Source organism: Oenanthe melanoleuca, chromosome 5, assembly GCF_029582105.1.
Source record: "Oenanthe melanoleuca isolate GR-GAL-2019-014 chromosome 5, OMel1.0, whole genome shotgun sequence".
Taxonomy (NCBI): domain Eukaryota; kingdom Metazoa; phylum Chordata; class Aves; order Passeriformes; family Muscicapidae; genus Oenanthe; species Oenanthe melanoleuca.
In genome coordinates this window covers 24,819,383-24,841,671 of record NC_079339.1, presented here as the reverse complement: position 1 = coordinate 24,841,671, position 22,289 = coordinate 24,819,383, and the positions used below count along the sequence as shown (strand labels likewise).

Here is a 22,289-nt window from a genome sequence, read left to right as displayed (position 1 = left end):
CCGCCGTTCAAACGGGCCCGCCGCGCCTGCCCATTGGCTGGGGCGGGAAGGGGCGGGGCCCGAGGGGGCGGGGCGCGGGAGCCGCCAATGGGGCGCTCTGCCGCGCGTGCTTATTTTCAAGCGCCATGAGGCGCTCCCGGCAGGAGAAAGGCGCGCGCTGCGGGGCCCTCTGCCCAATAGCCGCACATGGAGAGGATTGACGTGCCCGCTGACCAATGGCAACGCGGAGAGGCGAGCAGCGCTCCAATGGCGAGGCTCAGGGGGCGGGCCCCGCGCCCGAGCGCTGGGCGGGAGGAGATGGCGGTGCGGCGGCTGCTGCAGCAGCTGTTCCCGGACCCGCAGCCCAGCGGGGCCATCGTGCTGGAGCGGCCGCCCGCCCCCGCCGCTGCTGCCTGGGTCTCGCCTTCGGCGCCCCCGCCGCCTCCGCCATCTCCGCCTTCGCCGCCGTCTTCCCCGTTGCCGCCGGCCGCGTTGCCGGCGTCGCCGCCGCGGCGGCAGGGTCCGCTGCCGGAGGAGTGCGCCGTGTTCTGCTGCCGCCGCTGCTGGACGGTGCTGGGCGACTCGCTGCAGCTGTGCGGGCAGGAGCCGCCGGGGCTCAGCGTCCTCATCTGCTTCAGTCAGTGCCTCGGGGCGGCGGCGGGGGCCGGGCTCGCTCCGGGCACTCTGGATTGCAGCGCGTCTCTCTGTCTTTGTCCCCAGAAGTCACCAGCGATGTGACCAGGGAGGACTCGCTGTTCTTCGGCCTCGAGGGAGCTCTCCTGGGATGGTGCGTAGCTCCCGTGTTTCCCGGCATCGGGCCTGCCGTGAGTGTTCGCTGCTGTAAATGGTGCGGGCAAAGCCGGGCTCCGGCAGAGGCGGGAGCTCGTCCGGCTTGTGCGCGGGGCGTTCTGAGGGCTCGGCAAACTCCCGGGTGACTTCTGTGCCTGCTCCGCACTTAGGGTAGAGAAACCTTTGTAGGGATGTAGTTTTCACTTGAAACCAAAAGCTTTGCTGCTCTAACCTCTGTGGGTGGAGAGAAACATTGGAGCAATGCAGGAGGAGACAGCTTAGCTTGTAGGTCCCTTCCCTAAACTTAAAACATACCTGGGTTTTGGTTGGTTTGGTGGGATTTTGGTTGGTTTGGTTTGGTTTTTGGGGGAGGGGTGGCTTTTTGTTGGTTGTTTTTTCTTAATAATGGAAATTAAAAACTTATGCTGCCCTATTCCTGAACCTGTAGTTAGCGAGACTCATTCTAATGGGAAGAATGTAAAATGTCACTCGGGGGCTTACAGAACCAGTAGCTTGTTTAAATTTTGTTTAAAGGTGTTTTACATATTATAAGTGATGCCTTAAGGACTGGGGACTTTTGCTTGCTCTTTTTTTGACTTTTTCCCTTGCTCCTCTGTCTTTATAGGCAATAATCTGTTTTATTAGAAAGACTTTTCACCTGGCACATGCATTGTTTTATTACTTAAATCACGGTTGAGTAGAATAGTCTAAACCACTCTGTGATAATAGGATGTGCGTTTTCTTCCTTAATAGCAACTTCACTTATTAGGGAGATTACTTCTTTTACAACATGCCAAATTTCTTATGGTCATGTTGATTTTGCACATACTATTTTTTTGATGAGGAGGTGTTATTATGCCTTGGATTTTGCCCCAGGAGAATGGAATATTTGCACAAATATGCAGCATCTGTGGTTTCAAGAGCTTCTATTTAAGAACACTTTTCTCTTTTTCTTTTTAGTGCTTATTATTTATTATCCTGTCGGTGGTGTGGCTTGGCCGTGGGCTTTATTCTTTATTCTTCTGGCAGTGACCTGGCCTATCTCAGAGACTCCTTCTGTTTCTTCAAGGAGAACATAATCTGGTGAGTACACTGTGTCCTCAGGGTCCATAATAGGTAGGTGTAAGTTACTGTACAAGTAGCCTACACCTAACAAAAGTGGTTTGGCTTTTGTCTGAGCATATTTGTTGTAATTCGGTATACGAGGTATAAGAACTGAAATCAAGATACCCTGTAACCTCCTTCCTGCAAACCCCAGTTCATGTGTTCCTTTCCGGTCCTGTGACCTTCCCCTGTGTCCTTGTACCCACCGGGGGTCGGGCTTGCTGACCCTAGTCCCTCTGTGTCCTCATCCCATTGGCAGCCAGCCAAAGCCACTCCCATTCCCTTCTCCTGAATACCTGGTGCGGGGAGAGGCTCGCCCTCTTTCTGGCCACGCCATCGCCCTGAAATAAACGGAGACTGAAAGAGTCTCTTTGTATCCTTCTCCATCCATGATGCGATACTTTGTCTGATGTATCCTTCTCCATCCATGATGCGATACTTTGTCTGATCTTAAGTAATTAGGAAAAAGACACAGTGTAATCGCATCACATATTGGTGTGGGATTTTAATATCCTTGATGCCTAAATTGTGTTGATGTGAATCCCTTTGATTTGCCTTGCACCTGTTGAGTGTCCTCGTGTAATGTAAGGATTCAGATTTACTTGTGTGCAATACTGAAATCTTTTCAGTTTCAGATTCATTTGGCTAATGTAAGGTATCAAAGTGATAGGTTGAGGACTTGACTACAGAAGCTATAAATTACTTATAGCTGGTGATGAGAGGATCTTGATTCCAAAGTAAAACCATTGTTATGTTTTGAATATTTTCATAATTACTACTTTTGGCAACAACCTTGTATCTGCTTTAAAATCATCTTAAATCATCTGTCTAAATAATGCAACTGTAGGTTTTTTAACTGTTTTTGTTATGTTTTTTTTCCCTTTGCCCTTTTGTTTTCCAGTTACCTCTTAAAAACCCACAGGATTATAGAAGCTTCTGAGGTGAATTTTCCACCTGTAACCTCAATGGAATACATGCAGAAAGTAAGATTTTCACAATAATGGGAAATACTTTTAAATTGCTGATAATTTGATCATTAATTCAAAAACATTGATACAAATGTGGGGTTTTTAAATGCCCAAGACTGAGAAAGTGTGACAGTGACTGACTCAATGCATGAGACATGGAACATTTTCTAAGACCCCTAAACTGCACAATATACCCAGTTCTAGCTAAATTTTGGCAAAAGTTTGGTATCCTTTCATCCCTATTCCTTACAAAGACAAAAACCCTCAAGAATCATTTATACAGACTTGGCCTAATTATTGCGACTTGTGTGGTCATTGTTGAGGAATTTAAAAATATAATTTTTTTTATCTGAAAGGGATTTTTAAAGAAAGTATTTTTATGTCTGTGTAAAAGACAGCAAAACAGCATGGCAGTATTTGTAGTTTCAGAGGCAACACTAGGACCTCCCTCCTGTTTTGGTGTTCTAATTGGATGTTCTTATCTGTAACCTGACTAGTTGATATGTCAGTTAATTGCCTATGCCTTAGCTCAAATAAAGTTATTGTGTTTAGGGGACAGCCAGCATACCCAATATTTATGTTTATTTGTACCTTACTTTGGGTTTGAGTTTAGATTTTAGTTTCTCTTACAATGGGCCTTAGACATTTCTTAAGTTGGGTCCTGTTCCGAATCATCCTCCAGTTTCTGTAAGATCAGAGCGTTTTTACAGGTCAAGTGAGGCTGATGCAAAAATCCTATCCAGGTAAAACTTCTGAATTCGAAGTAAAAATATGTGATTGAAGTAAAAAAACGGGTAGCACTTCATTGCAAAAACAAATTATGTGCCTGTAGAGAGTTTTCTTGTTGACTAGAACAAGCTCAAGCATCTGGCCTTTGCTTTTTGAGACACAATGTCCAAATGCATTCCTAAGCTAATGATTAACAGTTTGCCCACATATTGTCAAAGAAGTTCTCTGCTGTGTCAGAACTTGAGTTAAGCAGGAAAGATCAGATTCATCATAATAAAACCAGAACTCCATCTCCTTAAATAGCTATTTCCATTATGTCCCTGGAAGGGCTGATCCTGGCACACATTCACCCATCTCCAGTTTGTAGTAGTGCAGTTTGCAATGCAGTGCAGCCCTCTGATCTGGGTGCTGGTTTTGCCAGTATTAAACATGCAGTATAGAGATCAAGCCCTCTATATTTTCTCATCTTGAAAGTGAGCTGCTCTTTAGCCACTTAAAGTGGGGTGCAGGTCATTCAAAGACCTGGTGTTAGGACTGATTTTCCTAATTTTAACACTCTTCTCTTTTTTTTCTAGGTGAAAGAAAAGCTTGTGGCCTTCAATAGTCGCTTAGAATTAGTGATAAAGAAGCTGGAGAAACAGGAACAAAATAATTATGTAACAGAATGGCAAAACTCTTCAGCAGATCATGACCTACTATCAGCATATGCAAGAGTTAATAACTAATACCCATCTTCAAGAACTGCTGGAGTTGTTTCTGCATCTCTGCTGAGTTTGGTCATTATGAAGAAATAATACACCAGGCGAGGTTTGAGCGTTGATCTGTGTGTAGAAAGAACTGATGATGAAGTACATCCCTTCAGGGGAAACCTGAAAATCTGGCATACTGAAGTTATGTTTGGAAGACTGAATAGCTCAGCCATGCAGCACATCACTCTCTGAGGCTGCATAACTGTGGGTTTGGTTTTTCTAATGACTTCAGGGGAAAAACCAGCCTTGTAAATATCTAAGTCAGGTTTCTGGAGCTATGCAAAACATACAACAAGGTGATGATATTCAAGAGCCACCATTACAAACTGAACATTCTGAGAGACCTAAAGCTCTTTTCCTACCTTTTAATACAGACACAGTGTTAATGGCAGCCTTGGTTTTAATGGCAGCCAGTTTTTGGCCAAGTGGCTCATTAGCTACATCTGATGTGTGAGCCACTGCTAAATGGACTCCTGAATAGTTTTAATGTCTGTGTGTGTTGCCTGCAAAAGCAGCAGATAAGCATGTCACAGATGCTGCAGTGTTCCTAGTGCATGAGTCTGGATGGCACCATGGAGGCAGAACACAAGGTTTCGGATTTCAGGTAAAGGGCAACCCACGTGTCTGCTGAAGGGCAGCCCCAGGGATGGAGTCAAATTCTGCCAGCTAAGGCTGTGAGCAACTACCTTGAACAGATTTGAGCGTTTCTTTCTGGAACGTCAGCTATGAAACCAAGGAAGGGTCTTCTGCACAATCATGGAAGCACTGCTTTCCTGCACTTATGATTTGCCTGTTGCCTTCAACTGGCCAGTTAAGATGTTTCACAAAAAATACCTCTCATGGCTTATTGGCACTTCTCTGTTGAAAATTGCTTCTGCTTATTTCCAAACGTTTAGAAAATAATTTTACAGAAAAGAAAGCACTACTTACCCTTTGTTACTGGGACAGAATATCCCTAATTCTTGTTTTTGGAATATTAAGGGCCCTTTTCTTCTCCCTTTTGCTGCCTAAAGGGGCTAACGTTTTTCTCTAAAGGAATAAAGAACTTTATGGAAAGTTTAGTAGTTGTCTCTAGTACTCTAGAGAGGATTCTATTTACTTGATCAGCTGAATTCCAGCAATTCAAATTGCCTTCTCCTTCCATATACATGACCAGCAGGTTGCAGACCTCATTGTTGCTGCTGCTGCCAGTTCTGCGTTTTTTGTCATTTCTAAAATAACTTATAATGGGCTTGGAGCAGAGGGGACAAAACTCACTGTAAGGCACCTCAGAGGTTTTAGGTGGGCAGCTGGTACTTAGGCTGTACTAATGCTCACTGTGCCACTTTCTGTTTGGGAGTTCTGTATCGTCTTAGTTCCTTGTGGTAAGCAAAACCACAGAGTATCAACAGTCATTCTGCAAGGAGGGGAGGGACTCTCAAATTCTGATACCACCACTAAAGTACTTCCTTAGTGCTTGTGTTGTTGCATGAGTCTAAGAAATGTGATTGAAAACGGGACTATTTGATTTTGCCCTTTCATTCCAGTTTCTGCATTGAGACTGATTCTTGCTGTTTTATATATATACTATGAACAATGCTAAATTGTTTTGCTTCATTAGTGTTGATCCCTAAAAGAAAATGAAAGCTGTCAGTTACATTTTTGTATCAAAGTTGTGAAGAAGGAATTTGTTAAATAAAAGCTGAAATTCAGAAATTCATATTGTGTCAATCATTGCCACTGTTATATGTCTCCTAGGCCTACTTCTTTGCCTTTGATTGATTCTGCAGAAAGAAAAGCATCACTTCATCTTGCTTTGGTCCTCATTTGTTATGAAGCATCAAAGTAATGGTTTCTTAAATTATATTACTTAGCATGAATTCAAACAGTGAGTATGTGCTGAAAAATAGCTGGTAAATTTTTAAACTGCACTTCTGTAATCTTTGAAACTGGGAAGACCTCTGCCAACCACAGAAGAAATTTTTCGTAAGTGTAGTCATCAAAACAATAAACAATACATATATAAAACAGTTTTCTGAGGGGCATTGTTATTCTCAGGCAATCAATACAAGAAAGAGAGGGTTTCTGCTACCCTCTAGAACAGCCCATGAAGCTCTTACCTTAACTGGTAAGTTAAGCATCTTAGAATGAGTGGATTAACAATTTTTGTTTAGCTGCTGTCTAAGTCAAAAGCTCTTGTGCCTGAAGTCTGCTTGGGGAGCTGATCCCAAAGCAGATATCCAGCATATATGAATTCAGTTAAGTTTTCACAAAGCTACAGCAAGTACACCTCAGAAGTGGAGTGGAATGTATAGTAATTTGGTTAATTTGTCTTCTGAACAGATGACACATCCAGTTTTAGTGCATTCTCAGCCTGTGCTGCTTTATTGCTAAAAAAATTTGTATACAGGTGCAGAGTTTCCAGGTTCATTTTTAAACAGTTCCTCTTTACAGTGTCAAAAGAATAAAATATTATCTTGAAATCCTCAAAGATGCATAGATATAAAAGCAAGCTGCCTTTTGGAGAAAATCAGAATTTGCAGGGAGACATTCTTTCACTGTTAACATGTAAAACATGTGCAATGGGAGTACACAGTTCATAGTCACACCAATAATTTCCTCCACTAATTAATGCAAAAATGCTACCAGAAGTTTAGTATAAGTATTCTTTAGCCTATTAAGTACTAAGGTAATTTTTAGGAATTTATACCTAATACTTCTCCTTTGTTGTTATATTTTTCAAAAGGAAAATAACTTCACTGACATCCTGAAGTAGCTTATTCCCCAAGTTATACTGAAGGGAAATACAAAGGATACAATGGCTTACTCATTACAAAAAATATTCAACAGACTTTAAAACCATGCATAGTGTTCTAAAGAATTAAAAATGAACCACGGCTAACCACTGGGCTAAATTTGTCTTAGAAATTTTCTTGTTTCTTGATAAAGTTGGCTCAAAGACTTTTATTCAGTCTAACTTGTGATACCATGGAATAGTTCTCTTGTAATATCCCTATCTTCATTTGGCAATCCTTACATATCTAAAAAGAGCATTAATGGGTAAAACCACAATTCCCATTCTAAACCCAAAACACAGTGCTTTATGAATGGTTGGCTATGAAGTACAAACAGGAGTTAACTTGACACACCTTTTCTTCCTCCAAGACACTTCTTTTTACTTAAGAGAGAGGACTGAGCCTCTGTACATGGAGAAGCGTTCTGCACAAGTTAAGCCCACAAAATTAAGCTAAATTACAAGTATGGAATTCTGCAATAACAAGCCAGTATTCTACATATTTAATTACAGGTTTAAACTTGGGAAAGTATTAGTGATGTAGGCTATGCCACAAATTCTCTTATTTTCGAACTGCCAGCAGAAATTGACTGCATATTCACTAAGAGACTTGAATTACAGAGAACACACTAAGAGTTTACAGAAAGATAGCATCCAAATTCCCTTTTATTTAATAAGTGAAATAAAGAAAAAAAGACAATTGCAACCTCTGTTGCAGAAGATAAAGACCTCCAGTGATCAAATCTCATTTTCTGTTTTTAAAAATCTCTTTAAAGAACTTAAAAAATATACAAGATTATCAGTATTTTCAGGTTCATTCCTGCGGATGCCATTATTGCTGGCTGGTACCAGTATGCTTCAGTACAGCTGCCTATGTGGCTACAGTTACCTGAAAATACTGTCTATTAAAAAGCTATTCAACACCTGAAAAATATGTACTGTGCTTTTTAATTTCAGTCTTCTCCAAATAATTTCTCTCACCACACTCAAGCTAATTACCTACAGTCTGGCAAATACTACACTCAATTGGAGTCTGTGGTTTCTGTTACTTGTTTGTTGGCTTTGTTGGGTTTTGGGGTGATTTTTTTTGTGGGTTTGGTTTTCTTCTTTCCCACCAGTCAGTCCCCCTGCACTGTAAGAAACTCTGCACCCTTTTCCTTGCTACAGCTGCAGCAGGTGAGAAACCTCATCTCGCCTCTAAACATGCTTAGTTCATGCCCTGCTTTCTACATGCTCAGGACAGTGATATGAACCAGACAAGAGGTTATAAAGGCAAGTTCTGCTGATCCTGGTTCCTGATTTACAGTTTTGGTGCCATGCTTCTGTCCCTATCTAAACATTCTGCCCCCTTCTCTACAGAGGCAGCACATTCTCTAAAAAAACCCAAAATCTGAGAATCAAAGCAGGAAGTTCAAGCTATTGGTATATTAATTCCTATTGCTTCATTATGTATAAATGCATATCTCAATTAACTGGTAATAACTACATTACACTAGACATTTTGAATCATGCATAATTAGAATACTAGCTCTAAGATTTGGTTTGTGGGCCTGTGCCGCTTTCCTTCAGTTTCTCCATGCAGTTCTTCATGCCTAAGGCATTACAAACTACCTGCCTTTTATTTGACCTGCAAACACACTCATTTGGAGGGGAAGTGGAGAGGAGCAGACAGAATTTACATAGGACACACTGAATAGAAAGTTACCTTCTCTCTTTAACTTTAGATGGGGTAAAGTTGTGGGACTTTGTCTGCATTATAACCTGGTACATAGGCTCAGAGACAGAAACATGCTCTGCTGACATCATGAACACTGACACTTTCTCTAAAACACAGGAGGAAGTATAGAGACTGAAAATAAACAGACATCAGAATCCATGGTTAGTGTTCTACACAGTTGAACAAGACACCTTGGTTCAACTGTTGGCTTTTTTGTGCCAGTCAGAGTGCTACAGGGCCAAAGTACTGGATCATTCTGTGAAAGAAATCCAGTGGAATCTAACTTGAACTGCCATTCTGCAGCTTTGTACCTGACCAGCAAGCAGGATTATTAGTTTTGGAGGAAGACCAGCCAGTTTCCTAAGGATGCAAGAAGCAGTAATTTTTAAGACTTGTTATACATCAAAAATTGTTCTATCTTCACTGTTTTTCTCCTTTCCTGCCCCAAAAAAACCGACTGCCAGCTCTTGACAATGTAATCCTCCTGTCAGTATCCTAAAGCTCACTACAATTTCTTCTCACGATACTATCAGAAGTCTTAACAAGACTTTTTCTCCTAAATTTTACAATTACCCTCAGTTTCAGAAGGTACCAACGTGAGTACAGTCTAGACCTTCTGCAGCAGCACTACTGTGTATACAAACAGAATATATTTGTATCATCTGGGTTTAGTACTGCTAAAGGAGGAATGCCCATACTGGTCATTATACCTTTGATATACCACACCCAAGTGTGGTAGTATCTAACACTTCCACTTAGGTTTAGAAGCTGTTAATCAAGGACATTGAAGAAAAAGTCATGCCATAGTACAAGAGCTGAAAGGCAAAGGAATTCCTTTTGTTGCTGTGAACAGTAATTCCTAGTCCAACAGCCTAACAGAATTCAGAGCATTATTAAAAGCCTGAACTGGGAAGTATATGTAGTAGCTTGCCTGGCTACATAAGTCTTTATGTCCTCCTCCCTTTTCTGAGTGGATATGCCCTTGAAGAATTCTGTTCAGCCACAAAGTTCATACTTCTGAAGAATGAACGTGACTTTGTTTTCATTATAATTTCATTTTTATGTAAATGTACTTGCTGACCACAGACCACAGTAAATCCCTCATTTCTCTAATATAATCAGAGAGCAATCAAATGAAGGTCCCCTATGGCCAGCTTCCAATTTTATCAAAAATTCAACAGTTGGAATTCAAGCTGATTACAGTCTTTCAGATCAATTAGCTTTTCATAAGCATATTACATATTAGCCAATTTAGACATTTTCATGCTTATCCTGTTATACTGTAAAAATGCTCACAGCAGTCACAGTTCCATTATCAATTTATGAAGAGCCAAAGTGCTTCACCCCCATGCTTTAAGAACACAAGAAGTGTCCATTAAGCTGGAAGTCACAGTCTAAATTACTTCAGCTTTTCAGAAGAAATGCAGCCAGATTGATCTAAACCTCTGATCAAGTAAATTGTTCAGAATACATTACTATCTGTTGGGTCATACTGTGTCTATAGACAAGGTATCTACACTGAAAAGTGTCAACTAGGAACAGTTTAGAACTCCTGCGGCTCTTTTATGCAACCCTTTGATAGCAAGTAATTTGCTGGATGCAGATCTACAGGTGTAGATCAATAACTCTCTATGTTACCAGAGGCTTCACAGTACTTTCCTCTGCAAAACTTTAGGCATCAACTGAAATCAATTATGGCCTAAAATAGTATTTAGCAAAGCTGAAATTATTTTCTGCTGTAACATCTTTAGAGTTTTACAGTTGTGCTTGGCATGTAGAAATATTTTGAGTGTCAAGTGCTCGCTAATGTTTTTAATTTTTATTTTTTTTTTATTTAAAGACTCAGATTAGTCTTTATAAACAAAGAAAACAGAAAGTACTTCCCACCACATAAGTTTCTAATTTTAGAATCAGGTTCTCTTCACAGTAGAGTATTTGGAAAAGTTTAGCTTCTCAGAGAAATACAGCAAGTGCTAGGCTACAAAAAAAGAAAAAATTACAGGGAAACTTCAGCTATCCTTTCAAAGAGAACTGTCTGCCCTTCCCCCAGCACTGGCAGTGCTTCAGACATATGGCAAAGCTATTTTTTTCTTTTTTTAGTATATATATCAAGTTCCTTAACTTAGTTTTCAAGTTCCAAATTCCCTCCAATGAGAGGAACATAAGAAGAATTCGCCCTTCTTCTCAGGAAGACTCTTCACACAACTCCCTGCAGCACAGAGCGCCACAAACTTATTTGGTTATTACCCACTTACTCTACTGTACAGTCTTGCTAATGCAAGTTATTTACTATCACATGCAAAACAGTTATTGCTACTAAAGTTCTATTTTCTTATTAAATCATCTTATGGCTTTGTTTGCATCAGGGATTCTTCCCCCTACATACTGTGCTATTTTGCATTCCAGTTTCAGAGGTATTTTTCAATTGATTCTCCCAAGCACTAAACTACTTTATTCAATGGTACAGCTACATCCATTTAGAATTGAGCCTGACTCTTAGCACAGGTCCCCCAGAGCTCTGCTGTAAATGGCCCACCTATCCAATTTTCTCAGAAATTTATTAGATGCAGAGGGTCGTTTGGTTGGTTTTGTTGGGGTTTTTTTTCCCTGTTACATACATTAACTCTGCCTGGATTACTGTCATTGCACGGAAGTACATGCTTCTTGATTAATTACTTTAAAGATACATCGTACCAAAATTACAAAACCAAGCTACCCATTCCCTCCCTCCCCCTAACGGCCATTTACAGGCAGGTCTCAGGAAAAAAAAAGATGCAGTATCCTCTCTAAGCTAAAAGAGAGAAATGGGTGAAGAGCAGCACTGGCATCAAATACAAGACTTATTCCTAGGAAATCAGAGGATGCCATCCACAGAGCAATGCACATCACAAGAATTATACTAGTCTCCTATTTGACCAGTCCAAGCTGCCCATTGACTGCTAAATAAATTTCACTTCCCTGGTCTAAACTTTCCTTCTTGAAAAAAGCAGAGGGAGAGACAGAAATCATTAAAACTGAGCTTAGAGCTGGAAAGCAAAACTGGAAGTTACCTAAAATACAAGATATTGAATTCTCAATAATACAGGGGTGGGGAATCTCTGATCCATTGGCTAGAGACAGCCTGCTGTACAGAACAGGCTGCAACATCGTTTTCCAACAGCCTTTGACCTTACCATAATCTGTCTTATTAAGATGTATGTAAATGCAGGATCCACCAAAGTTTTTTTAAGATTCAATAGGACTTCAGCCAAAAAAGGTTCCCCATTCCTGCAATAATGGATAAAAGTCTTCTACGCATAATTAGCATATCACATTTTGCAACTATTAACTTATCACACAATGAGAATGTTTTGCTAGCTATAATAATCATATAATCAGATCTGAAAAAAAGAAGAGATTACTTAACAGAATTTGTAAATGATCTGAAGGTAAGAGATGCATAGTGAATGCACACAAACTCCTTAGAATATTCATACTTCTCTGTGTATATCACGGAATGGTGATAAATTGTTCAATAAAATTGAAAATGGAAGAAAACACCAACAAAGATCAAAAAGAATCGCACTGGTACAGGTGAGAATTATGGATGCTTGCATACTCTAGCTTAATACTACAGTTGGACAGACAGACAAATATCAAAAAGTCAACTATGATTCTATGAAGCCCATTAATTGAATGAGTTCCATTTCTAAGGATAGCATTGCCATTGCCAAAGGGAGGATACTGCATGTTTAGACCATGTTTGTGACATTTCTATTGTATCCTTTCTAGTGTTAATTACATAATCATCACTGTTTACTACTAAATTTGTCACTCGGAAATTGTAAAAATACTACTAGGCTCATGCACAGATCCTAACATGGCACTACAGTTTGCTACAAAGCACTAATGCTTATGGAACTATACACATCTCAAAATGGAAGACATTGGTGATTTTGTTGTTTTCAAACAACTTGTAACATCATTTTGTCCACAAGTATTAAAATATATATATGTATATATATATATATGAGCTATTGCACATGCCCCTTGTTTTTGTAATCTTTCACATGGGAAGATTTCCAACCAACATAAAGAAAACGTGGAGCAAGAAAAAGTGAGTCAGATGAAGCAGCATTTCCAAACACAGCAGTTCTTTAAAGGTGCTGGCCAGGAAGGTACAGCAATGGGGGTCTTCTGGGCACGCACTATTGGAGTACTATTTCTGTGAAAGCCACAGATCCTAAACTTAATAAAATCCTGATGTTCTAAAATTAAACATGAAAACTAATGTTGCTACACTGTCATGAATAGTAGTCAAGGAAAAAAAATAAGTAATTCTACTTTTTTGTAACAATGCTGGGTTACAAAACATTGAGGTTAAGGAGTTTAGATTATCAGGTCTCCAGTCAGACAAACCTGCGATTTTTGTACGTGTCTACAGAAAACAAAAATACCTTCCTGTCCCCCCAGTATTTTGTCATCAAGCTATGCAAGAAACACCTGCTATCTCTAACATCAGAGGGGTAAGTATGTACAGAAGGAAGAAAAGAAAATTCCCAAATCTAAAATCAGACATTTCTTATACCACATACTTCCCACCCACTGTAATCGTATGATATTGACAGTATTTTCCATCACTTAGAGATGGATCCTGCTTCTACAGACATCTCCATTAAATGCTACTGACTTCAAAAAAAGGAGGCCCTAAAAGAAAATGTGCTTTTCTAGTTGCCTCCAATGCCAGAAAGTTCAGACCATATTCAGCAAGGAAATCCTAAGTCAGGCCAAGCTGGCAGTTGCCTCATCAAGCACAATGTTAACTTTTATCACAGAGCCCACCACAATATTATCATTTTAGAGCACCTCTGCTCATTGAAGTTGGCATTACTTTGATATGCAGCATCCTGCCCACCACTCTTAAGCTTACATGTCTGTTCTTTGCTTTATGGAAACAAAAACTGGGCAAAGCTGTCATTAAATGCTAGTTACAAAACAAGTCTAAACAGAGACATTACTTGGAGCATTAGACCAATATCAACGCTTGTCCTCACTCTGCTATGGAACTTGGTCCCATAAAATGACACCACATTTTTGATATTAGAATACTGCCCTGGCAATCTATCACCAAGATTTAAGAAGGATTTCAATTGTTTGCTTTTTCAGCCATTTGCAGGCTGTCTGGCTCTCTCCAGCAGTTTTCTAAAAGGAAAAACAGAACAAAACAAGAAATGCAGAACACCTCCCCAACCATTTTAGTATCTCCCATATTTTAAGCTAGCAAGTCACATTTTCTAAATCACAAGCTTGGAATAAGGTGCACTAAGAAGAGTTTCAGATTTGAGGTGGAATATAATACATATCCCAATTCTGGTAGTTTTTTGCCAAAAATCTTACTTGTTATAGATAATCCCATAGCAGGGAGCATGTAAGCAATATATGCTCCCATCTTAGAATGACAGAAAACATCCTATTTAATTACAAACTACATTGACGAAGAATCTTGTGTAAACATAAGAACCACCAGATTGTGCCTTAGTTTGGGAAGGAATAAGAAGAGCCAGAAAAAGGACTGTACTAAGTATTTCTGCTCTCAACTCACCCCTCTTATGTGGCTAACATTCCATTCTCTTGGGCCTATTTCTATCTAGCTGATGGAAACACACAGGTCCTTTCAGTTCTCAGTCATGAAAGAATCAAAAAGAAAAATTCCATCAGCAGTGCGGAAATCTGAAATTGTGTCGAGGAAGCCAGGTGGATGAACTTCAACTTTACAGCTCTGGTCTCTTCCATCCCGTCAGAAGTTAATTTCTATAATAAAGAAAGATGTTCTGCCCATCTCTTCTACTGTAGAGTGGTCTTGTTCCTTTTGATGCTAAGGATTCATAAAAAGCCTGAGGAAGGGAATGGATTTAATGCAAACCTAGTCATTATCTTGTTACCCCAGAGGCCTTCAAAGCTTCCTTTTCTTTGCTAAAAATGAAATGATGCAGAGTAATTTCTTCTTCAGGAGAAAGCTCTTCATATCCTGCACTTACAGAGGTTCACACATGCAAATATACATTTTGATCACAGACTGGGATACACAGTATAGACAAGGTAATTCTGTATTTGTTCTTGTGCATTAGCTGCTTTATGTGAGTTGACATCTATCTACAAAGTCAAGCCTGGGACCTGGGCTAGAAATACCTGTATGAGATGCCCCTAGCTGTTTGGTAAGTTTCTTCCTCATGTCAGAGCAGAAAATGTTCTGGCTTTCCTGCTGCAACTTTTCATATATATCAGGTCAGTCTCACACAGTAATACATGCAGACACTTTATCTGCTAGGAATTCCAATTTGACACGGCGAAGTACTTAACCTTCCTAAAATTAAGAAGGAAATATCAGTGAAAAACACCAGCTTCTACTTGCATCTGATTACAAACTATTTTTCATTTTAAAATAGAATGCAGAAAACTGAATGAAGAGCTGGCACAGAAGACATTTTTTCAGGAAAACACATGCTGATTTCTGTTACTCTGCTTTTGAGTTTTGATAAAACAGTGGGCTTCTTCTGTGGGGGAGGTCATCTGATGAATCAAATGTTTGGTGAGATGATTCAAACAGAAGTGGACACATCTTTGTTCGTTCAGCTCCATGGAAATGAAGGACAGGTTTTGTTTGCTAGAAGAGTAACATCCACATTTTATAGCCTTTGAGCAAGTAAGAGGACCACCTTCTTAGGACAGGATCTGGAATTCCAAATTAAAAAACAGGGAAAGTAGTTTAGGAATCCAAATAAAATACATTCAACATTAAAATGCCCAGCAGTTCACTACTTAAAAGGCGTGACTCTGATGGATAAAATTACCTGGTTTCACAAACGGCAATAATCCCTTGGTCTGTAAGATTTTATATCTAACTTTAGATGTCCATAAGCTGGCTAAGGAAACACTTCAGAAATGCTGAACTATACCATACTCAGAAGTGATGCAGCTAAAAATACACCACTGTTAATTAGCTGTTGGGCTTCAACCATGTCTCCAACACAGAACATGACAATGACGAGGTAGCAGCAGAGTGCACATGGCAGAGAGCACCTGTACTCTGCTCTAGCAGGTCACAGTTCAAAGAGATGTCAAGAACTATCACCCAACTAACTATGAAACTGTCAGTGCTGGAGAGGAAAAGAGCACTTATGACAGTTTTAAGATCACGTACATTAGGTTCTTTCTTTTACTTGTTTCTCCTCAAGTATCCACAGCATAGACAAATTTCAGTAACTCATCCTTCCATGATTTCCTGGCCTTCCATCAGTGATATTCACCTGGTAATACCTAGTCACAGCAGCTGTTAAGGCATGACATTTTTGCATTAAGTTGCAAGCTACCACGGGTGCACTCCTGCATAGCTATTGCCAGAAATATTTATTACCATTCCCTTCCACTAAAATAAGAGATCCAAAATAGAGGAAAAAAAGGAAAAAGAATACTTTTCACATACAAGAACATGAGAATAACTAACCTCTTCCTCTCTTCCCCGTCTTTATTTTAATTACCTTAACCATTCTGTTGATCAAGTCCAGAAATCTTCCTGTAGCAATTTTCAGCTCCTAGGTTAGAAGCAGAGAGTAGACCATGAAAATGGAAATATAGTACGTGTCACTATTATCTCTTTTATCATTGTTAGTATCTCTTTTGAATCAAACATTTCAGCTGATGATTGGGTTGACTATAAACACTCAAGACAGTTGGGAAAGTCTTATTCTTATGAAGATGTGGAAAAACATACCTGGAGAGCTGCAATAAAACATGCCAAAGGTTTGTGACAGAGCTGAGAACAGAATACAGCCCTTTGCTACAAACCTTAACTACCAGAATACCTTCATTTCATTCACTGGGAAAAAACAAATCAAAACTACAGAAGTTTATTGTAATCTTAGAAATTCTGAATCTACTCTTTTCTATTTGATAATTTACATTTGGTTATTTTATCATTCTTCTAATCCTATCATTTAACAAATAGCACTTTTAAGACAACTATTCCAAGTTAATACGACACAATCTATCTTAGCAGAGCAAATGACATCACAGGACAGGGATTTTACAATTTTCAAAGCATTTAATCTTGTTAGACTATATAATAGTCAAATCACTGTTTCTTTAAGGGGAACGCCAAGCTGAAAGCTTATATTGTGGCAACATTCCAGTTCTCTGAAAGCACACTACAAAAATTAAAATCTCAATGACAGATTTCTTTGGTCAGGGAAAAGGCAACTAAATCAGCCAACAAACTTGATAAGCTTAGTACCTTATATTTAGTACCTGGATAACCTTACAATTGTACTTACCATTATTTTTGATGATTCCACATCCTCTTCAGCAAGCTTAGAAAGAAAGAGATGAATAAACAAAATTAATTTTGCATCTAGGAACCATATATTATCTGCAGAAGACATAAAAGATTAGTTGTACCTTCCATGAACCAGGTAACATTTTTAGACTCCCTACCTAAAACACGCTGATGCTATCTTTCAAATTATCAGATATACTCCCTCCTCTAGTTAAAATCAAAAGAACTGGACCTAAGTGTGGAAGAGCCAGGACACACAAACTTTAAATAAGAGCACACACACGTTTCAGTTTCATGGGAACTGATATGGACACATATTCAGTCTCCAGTAAGGCAAAAAACTCTTTCACATTAATAACAAACTATTGTAGTGAGGATGCTGAGCTGACAACCTAACTGGGAGAAAAATGGATTGCTACAAGCAGAACTATCTCATCACACAGAAACTATTCAAAATTCCTCAGCAAAGTATTATTAGCTTCCACATTCCCACTCAACACAGCATTTCGACAAACACCATGCGCCTGGACCTTCAGAAAATCCCCAGTCATCAGACAACCCCTATTTCAGGGTAGTTACTCTGTTCCCATGTTATCAATTCTGAACCTTCCTACTCAAATTTTCCCTCAAGAACCAGCCAAGCACTATGGGAGTTTGAGACACTGAGGAACCAACAGCAAATGCTTCACAAAAGGATTAACTTGAAAAGGAACAGTTACCAGGATTGGTAATTAATTGGTAATAATCCCAAATTGCCTTGTCATAATAGAAACTACATAATAGAAAACAATCCAATCTTTGAAAAGCTGGGTCTTCTTTCACTAAGACTATGAATTAACTAAACTAAACACTAAAGCAAGTCTTATAAAAAAAGCAGCTGGTGACATTTAAAGCAACTCAAGCAAACGAATGGTTCATCCAACACTGAAATTCAGTTAGCTTTAACCTACTTTTTTTAACAAGTTCACTGACTTTGAATGCCCCAGTTTTTAACTACTCTGCTTGATACACTCTCTAGCTGACTTTCATCAATTACGTGAGCATGGAGTTCACAGTAGCCCAACAGAACTTGCAAGTGCAACTGGATATACATCAAGGTTATGGAAAATGAGCAGGCACAGAGACTGATGGTGACACTAGCAACTCTTCAGAAAAAGGTAGTGAACACTACAAAGAAAAAAATGCTATTGTTCTTGTTTCATACCTTACTGAACATACAATCAATTGATGTGGAGCAAGAAAGAACTGTGAAAGCTCAACACTGCCTACATGACTCCTTCTTTGTTAAAAATTCAGAAAGTATTTTTTCATTAAGTCTTGGCCTATTGCCCATTCATTCTTTCTTGCTCTACCATAACTAAAGATCAGTTTTCATGAACTTTAGATCTCACATTCAGTATCCGAGAAGTTTGCTAACTCCAGGAATTCTAAAGCCAAAAGGAGATGAAGAAATAACTCACAAATAAATTCATCAGCAAAACTGCAATACTTGTCTTCTCATATATATTAACATACTGTATTACCAATCCATAGTAGGGCAAAAAAACCCCACAAAAGTCCATGTTTTGACATAATCAGCACACTGGAACTGGAGACTACACTAACATAATAGTATACAGCTATACAATCAACTTTCACTCCACCCTCCCACGCTCTGTTTTAAGGTGCAACAAAAACTGAGATCCATCAGATCTGGCTTTCCAAAATACTATCTTTACCTCTTACACAGACACAAATGCTCCAGGAGATTAGCAGAATTAAAAGGACTTGGAAGATGATTCCTCTTCTCTTCCCTAGAGCCTGAGAAGTATGAAGAAGTGAGGAAGGAAAGACCTAGAAACAGGTTTATCTAAAAAGACCAAAACACAAAAAATTGGAAGTATAGCAGAGACCTATGGAGATACTGAAAGCAAAATCAGCCCTACACATCACAAGTCATCTAGGGTTTTTCCCATGGGTAAAAACCGCCAAATTTAACCTGGAAAGTGGACAATGACAGATGCTTAAATTTTAAACACTAATACGATAGAAAGTAGCTTACAGTCCCACAAAATTAGCTGCCTTCATGCTGTTTTCACTTGAAAGAGAACTTTGAACTAGGCATCTAATTCCAAGCTCCAAGGCAAAGGTGAGAACTTGTAAAAGACAATCTAAGACTGGGAGTGCCTGAGTCTGGAGGCACCAAACCTAACACTGGGCAGGAACTGGGCTCTAAGGGGTTTATGTTAGCAGCACCCAAGTTAGCAGGTCACATCCCTCTGCCACTTCAGAAGACACCCAGACCTGGAGATAACCCCCAGAGTCAGGACAATGCAGAGACACAGGCCAACATCCCCTCCACAAGAGTACACAAAGGCACATCTGAAGCCTAGAATGGTGGCCAGGAGACAGTAAGGACCTGTCAGCTGATGTCCCCTGTCAACACAGGCTGCCAGACTGTTGGATCCATAGCATGCTGCTGTGGAACTTGGCTGCTGTAGAGACATCTCAGGCACCACACACACTCCACCTTATTTTTTTTGTTTCACTCTGTACCTTTAAATAAAACCCCTTTCCTCTTTTACTAGGTTTTCTGCTTCATTGTTGGTACAATACTGTAATGGTACTTCCTACCATGCAGAGAAACCAAGGAAAACTGCTTAAAGATGACCTTCCAATTCCATGATACACACGCTGTAGGAATGTGCTCTAGGAATACTGTTCAGGCAAAAAAACAACCCTTCTTCCACATTCTATTTTAGAAAAATCCTCTTCTTTTTTTTATCCCCTGAAGACTGTGCAGGTTTTGCATCTTGCACTCACATAACCTCTGGCATAACCAGTCTGTCAGGACTGGTTTCAAATACTGCTCCTTTTTTAGTTTTTAAGAATGAACGTGGGAGGTGTTCAAGTGATACTCCAGATTCTTCACAAACTTGGTTAGGACTTTTTAGCCTTGGCTGGCCCAGGACTTTTGACACCCCTGAATAAGAGGTGAGATCCACCTTGAGATGCATAGCCTGTTCATGGAAATTTTCACACTGCAGATTGACAGCACTGTGGGCAAGACTGTAAAGCAATGCATATTGATTTCACATATACCAGAGCAACAGGAAATTCTTATTTTTTAAGATGCTACTTCTCACAGCTCTGGTGCACTGAAAGCAACTAAGTATTAATCCATATGAATTTCTTACTGCTAAAGTAGTGTACAATTTCACACAAAAGCAAGCTGACTGCTTATCCTCTTCTCATGATAATATAAAACAGAATTATCTTTATATGTAGTATGCCAAAGACAAATCCCCTGGCATATTTTAAAAGTTCATGCACAGACATGTATAAGTAGGAATATTCATTAGTAGCAGCATATTGTGTCTTAATGTTCTGTTGCTCCTAAGCTGCTATTTCTGTTACTACATGAGAAATGGTGCACACGAAAATCAGTAAAATGTTCCTTAGGAAATTTTTCTCCTAAGTAGCTACTGCTTTCAGAACTAATTATAACAGACATGCTTATATTTCATTTGAGCTATTTCACCAGCTGCAAACAACTACTTCATTATTAGGTCATGCATGCTAACACACCATGTCTCCACAAAATCTGAAGCTGTACTTCTCATTTAACCACTTTTTTCTTTTACCTGACATGCAGACTGAAAATGAAGTCACAATTCTATGACGAACTCGACATTTTAAGCACTGCTATCAAATATAGAACACGAGGAACCTCATGCTAGTGACACTAATTATTTTGCTTTCACTAAGAAGTGCTCATCCCCTCATCTATTTTTTTCTTCAAATTTAAACTAAGTACCATTCTCTAGCACAAAATAACACGAACAATTTTGAACAAGTCAGGGCATACCTGGCCTGCATGGGACTACCCTGGAAAGCCACACGTTTCATGGTGTGTTAAATTCTTTTTACCTTATTATCAACCACCATACGAATTTACAAGGCTAAACCAAATTCTACTATAATCTCTCCACTTTCCATAGAACTTGTTTTACAGGGTAGATTATTTGTACCTTCTGGTTTTGTCAAACACTAGGAAGCCATCCCCTTTGTGCACTCCCGTGCCAGCACTACAGACATCATAAAAGGACAGAACCATTCAGATCAGCAGAATTCATCCAGCCCACAGATCGCATGAATAAGAACGCTATCAGCAGCGTAGCTGTGTTCAGCGCTATGCCTGCAGCCAGACACGCGAAGCCTATTTCAGATGACAAATTTCGGTTCCCCTTCCCCAGGTCGCTGCCAGCCGCAGCTGTCCCCGGTGGGCTGCGGGGCACGGCTGTGCAGATCAGGCTCTCCCGCTCGGCCATCTGCTGCAGCCCGGGGCCGGAGCTGCCGGGCGCCCTCGCCCCCAGCGCCGAAGTTGCTGGGACTTTGTAGGGCGGCGGGCGGGTCGGACCGGCACGGTTCCAGCTCCGGTTCCAGCTCCAGCTCCAGCTCCAGCTCCGGCTCCGGCTCCGGTCCGTCCCCACACGGACAGCAGCCGCTCCCCGCTCGGGGCTGGCGCGCCGAGGGCGCCCAGCCGCTCCCACTGCTCGGCCCGGCGCCGCGGGAACGGGAACGAGCCCGAGCCCGAGCCCGGGCCCGGCCCAACCACGGGGCGGGACGGGGAGGCGGGTGCGCGGGCGCTCGGTCCCAGCCCAGTCAAGGATCCGGCACCAGGCTCCAGGATGGACGAGGCCGCCGCTCCCGCCGCACTCACCTGAGCGCGGCCGAGGCCGCGGGGACGCGGCCGGCCCGGCCCCTCCGCCTCCTCCGCCCCTCACTCCGCCATCTTCCCCTCCTTCCCCCGGCCTCCCGGCGGGGGCTCGCTGCGCCCGGGCCCGCCCACTCGGCCTCGAGCCTATTGGGTGCCGTGTCTGTGCATCAGTCCTCGGCTTTCGGCGAGGATTGGCCAGCGGCGCCGTCCATCAGGGGGCCGGCCTCCCGCCTCCAAGGCGGCTCCCTCTGATTGGCCCCGGGGAGGGCGCAGGGACGGGATTGGCTCGGGCGGGCGAGCGGGACTGGCCCGGGGCGAGTCCCCCGGTGACCTCCACGGGGATTTAAAGGGGCCGCGCCGGGAGGCGGCCGGGCTGGGACACCCGCCCCGCACCACCCGGCCGGGGATTGAAGGGCAGCGGGGACGTGGGGTCCCGGTCCGGCGGCCCTGCAGCACCTGCTGAGCTCGCCG

The 22,289-nt window shown here is 41.2% G+C and overlaps 1 protein-coding gene and 1 long non-coding RNA gene across 3 annotated transcripts; one reads left to right on the top strand and one right to left on the bottom strand.

The window, feature by feature from the left end:
- Positions 1-146: 146 nt before the first annotated feature.
- OIP5 (Opa interacting protein 5) lies at positions 147-6,708 on the top strand. Of its 2 annotated transcripts, XM_056492107.1 has the most exons (5): positions 147-616; positions 700-766; positions 1,729-1,851; positions 2,774-2,855; positions 4,145-6,708. In XM_056492107.1, exons 1-5 carry the CDS (start codon positions 187-189, stop codon positions 4,292-4,294), a joined length of 852 nt encoding a protein of 283 aa, XP_056348082.1. In that variant the 5' UTR covers positions 147-186; the 3' UTR covers positions 4,295-6,708. The 2 variants fall into 2 exon arrangements, with proteins under 2 accessions (XP_056348082.1, XP_056348081.1); XM_056492106.1 differs by having other exon boundaries at positions 147-766.
- Positions 6,654-21,918, bottom strand: LOC130253499 (uncharacterized). Its single transcript, XR_008840565.1, has 4 exons — positions 21,822-21,918; positions 17,118-17,153; positions 16,326-16,379; positions 6,654-15,519 (listed from the first exon to the last, which is right to left on the bottom strand). It is a non-coding gene; the product is annotated as an uncharacterized LOC130253499 (long non-coding RNA).
- Positions 21,919-22,289: the final 371 nt, after the last annotated feature.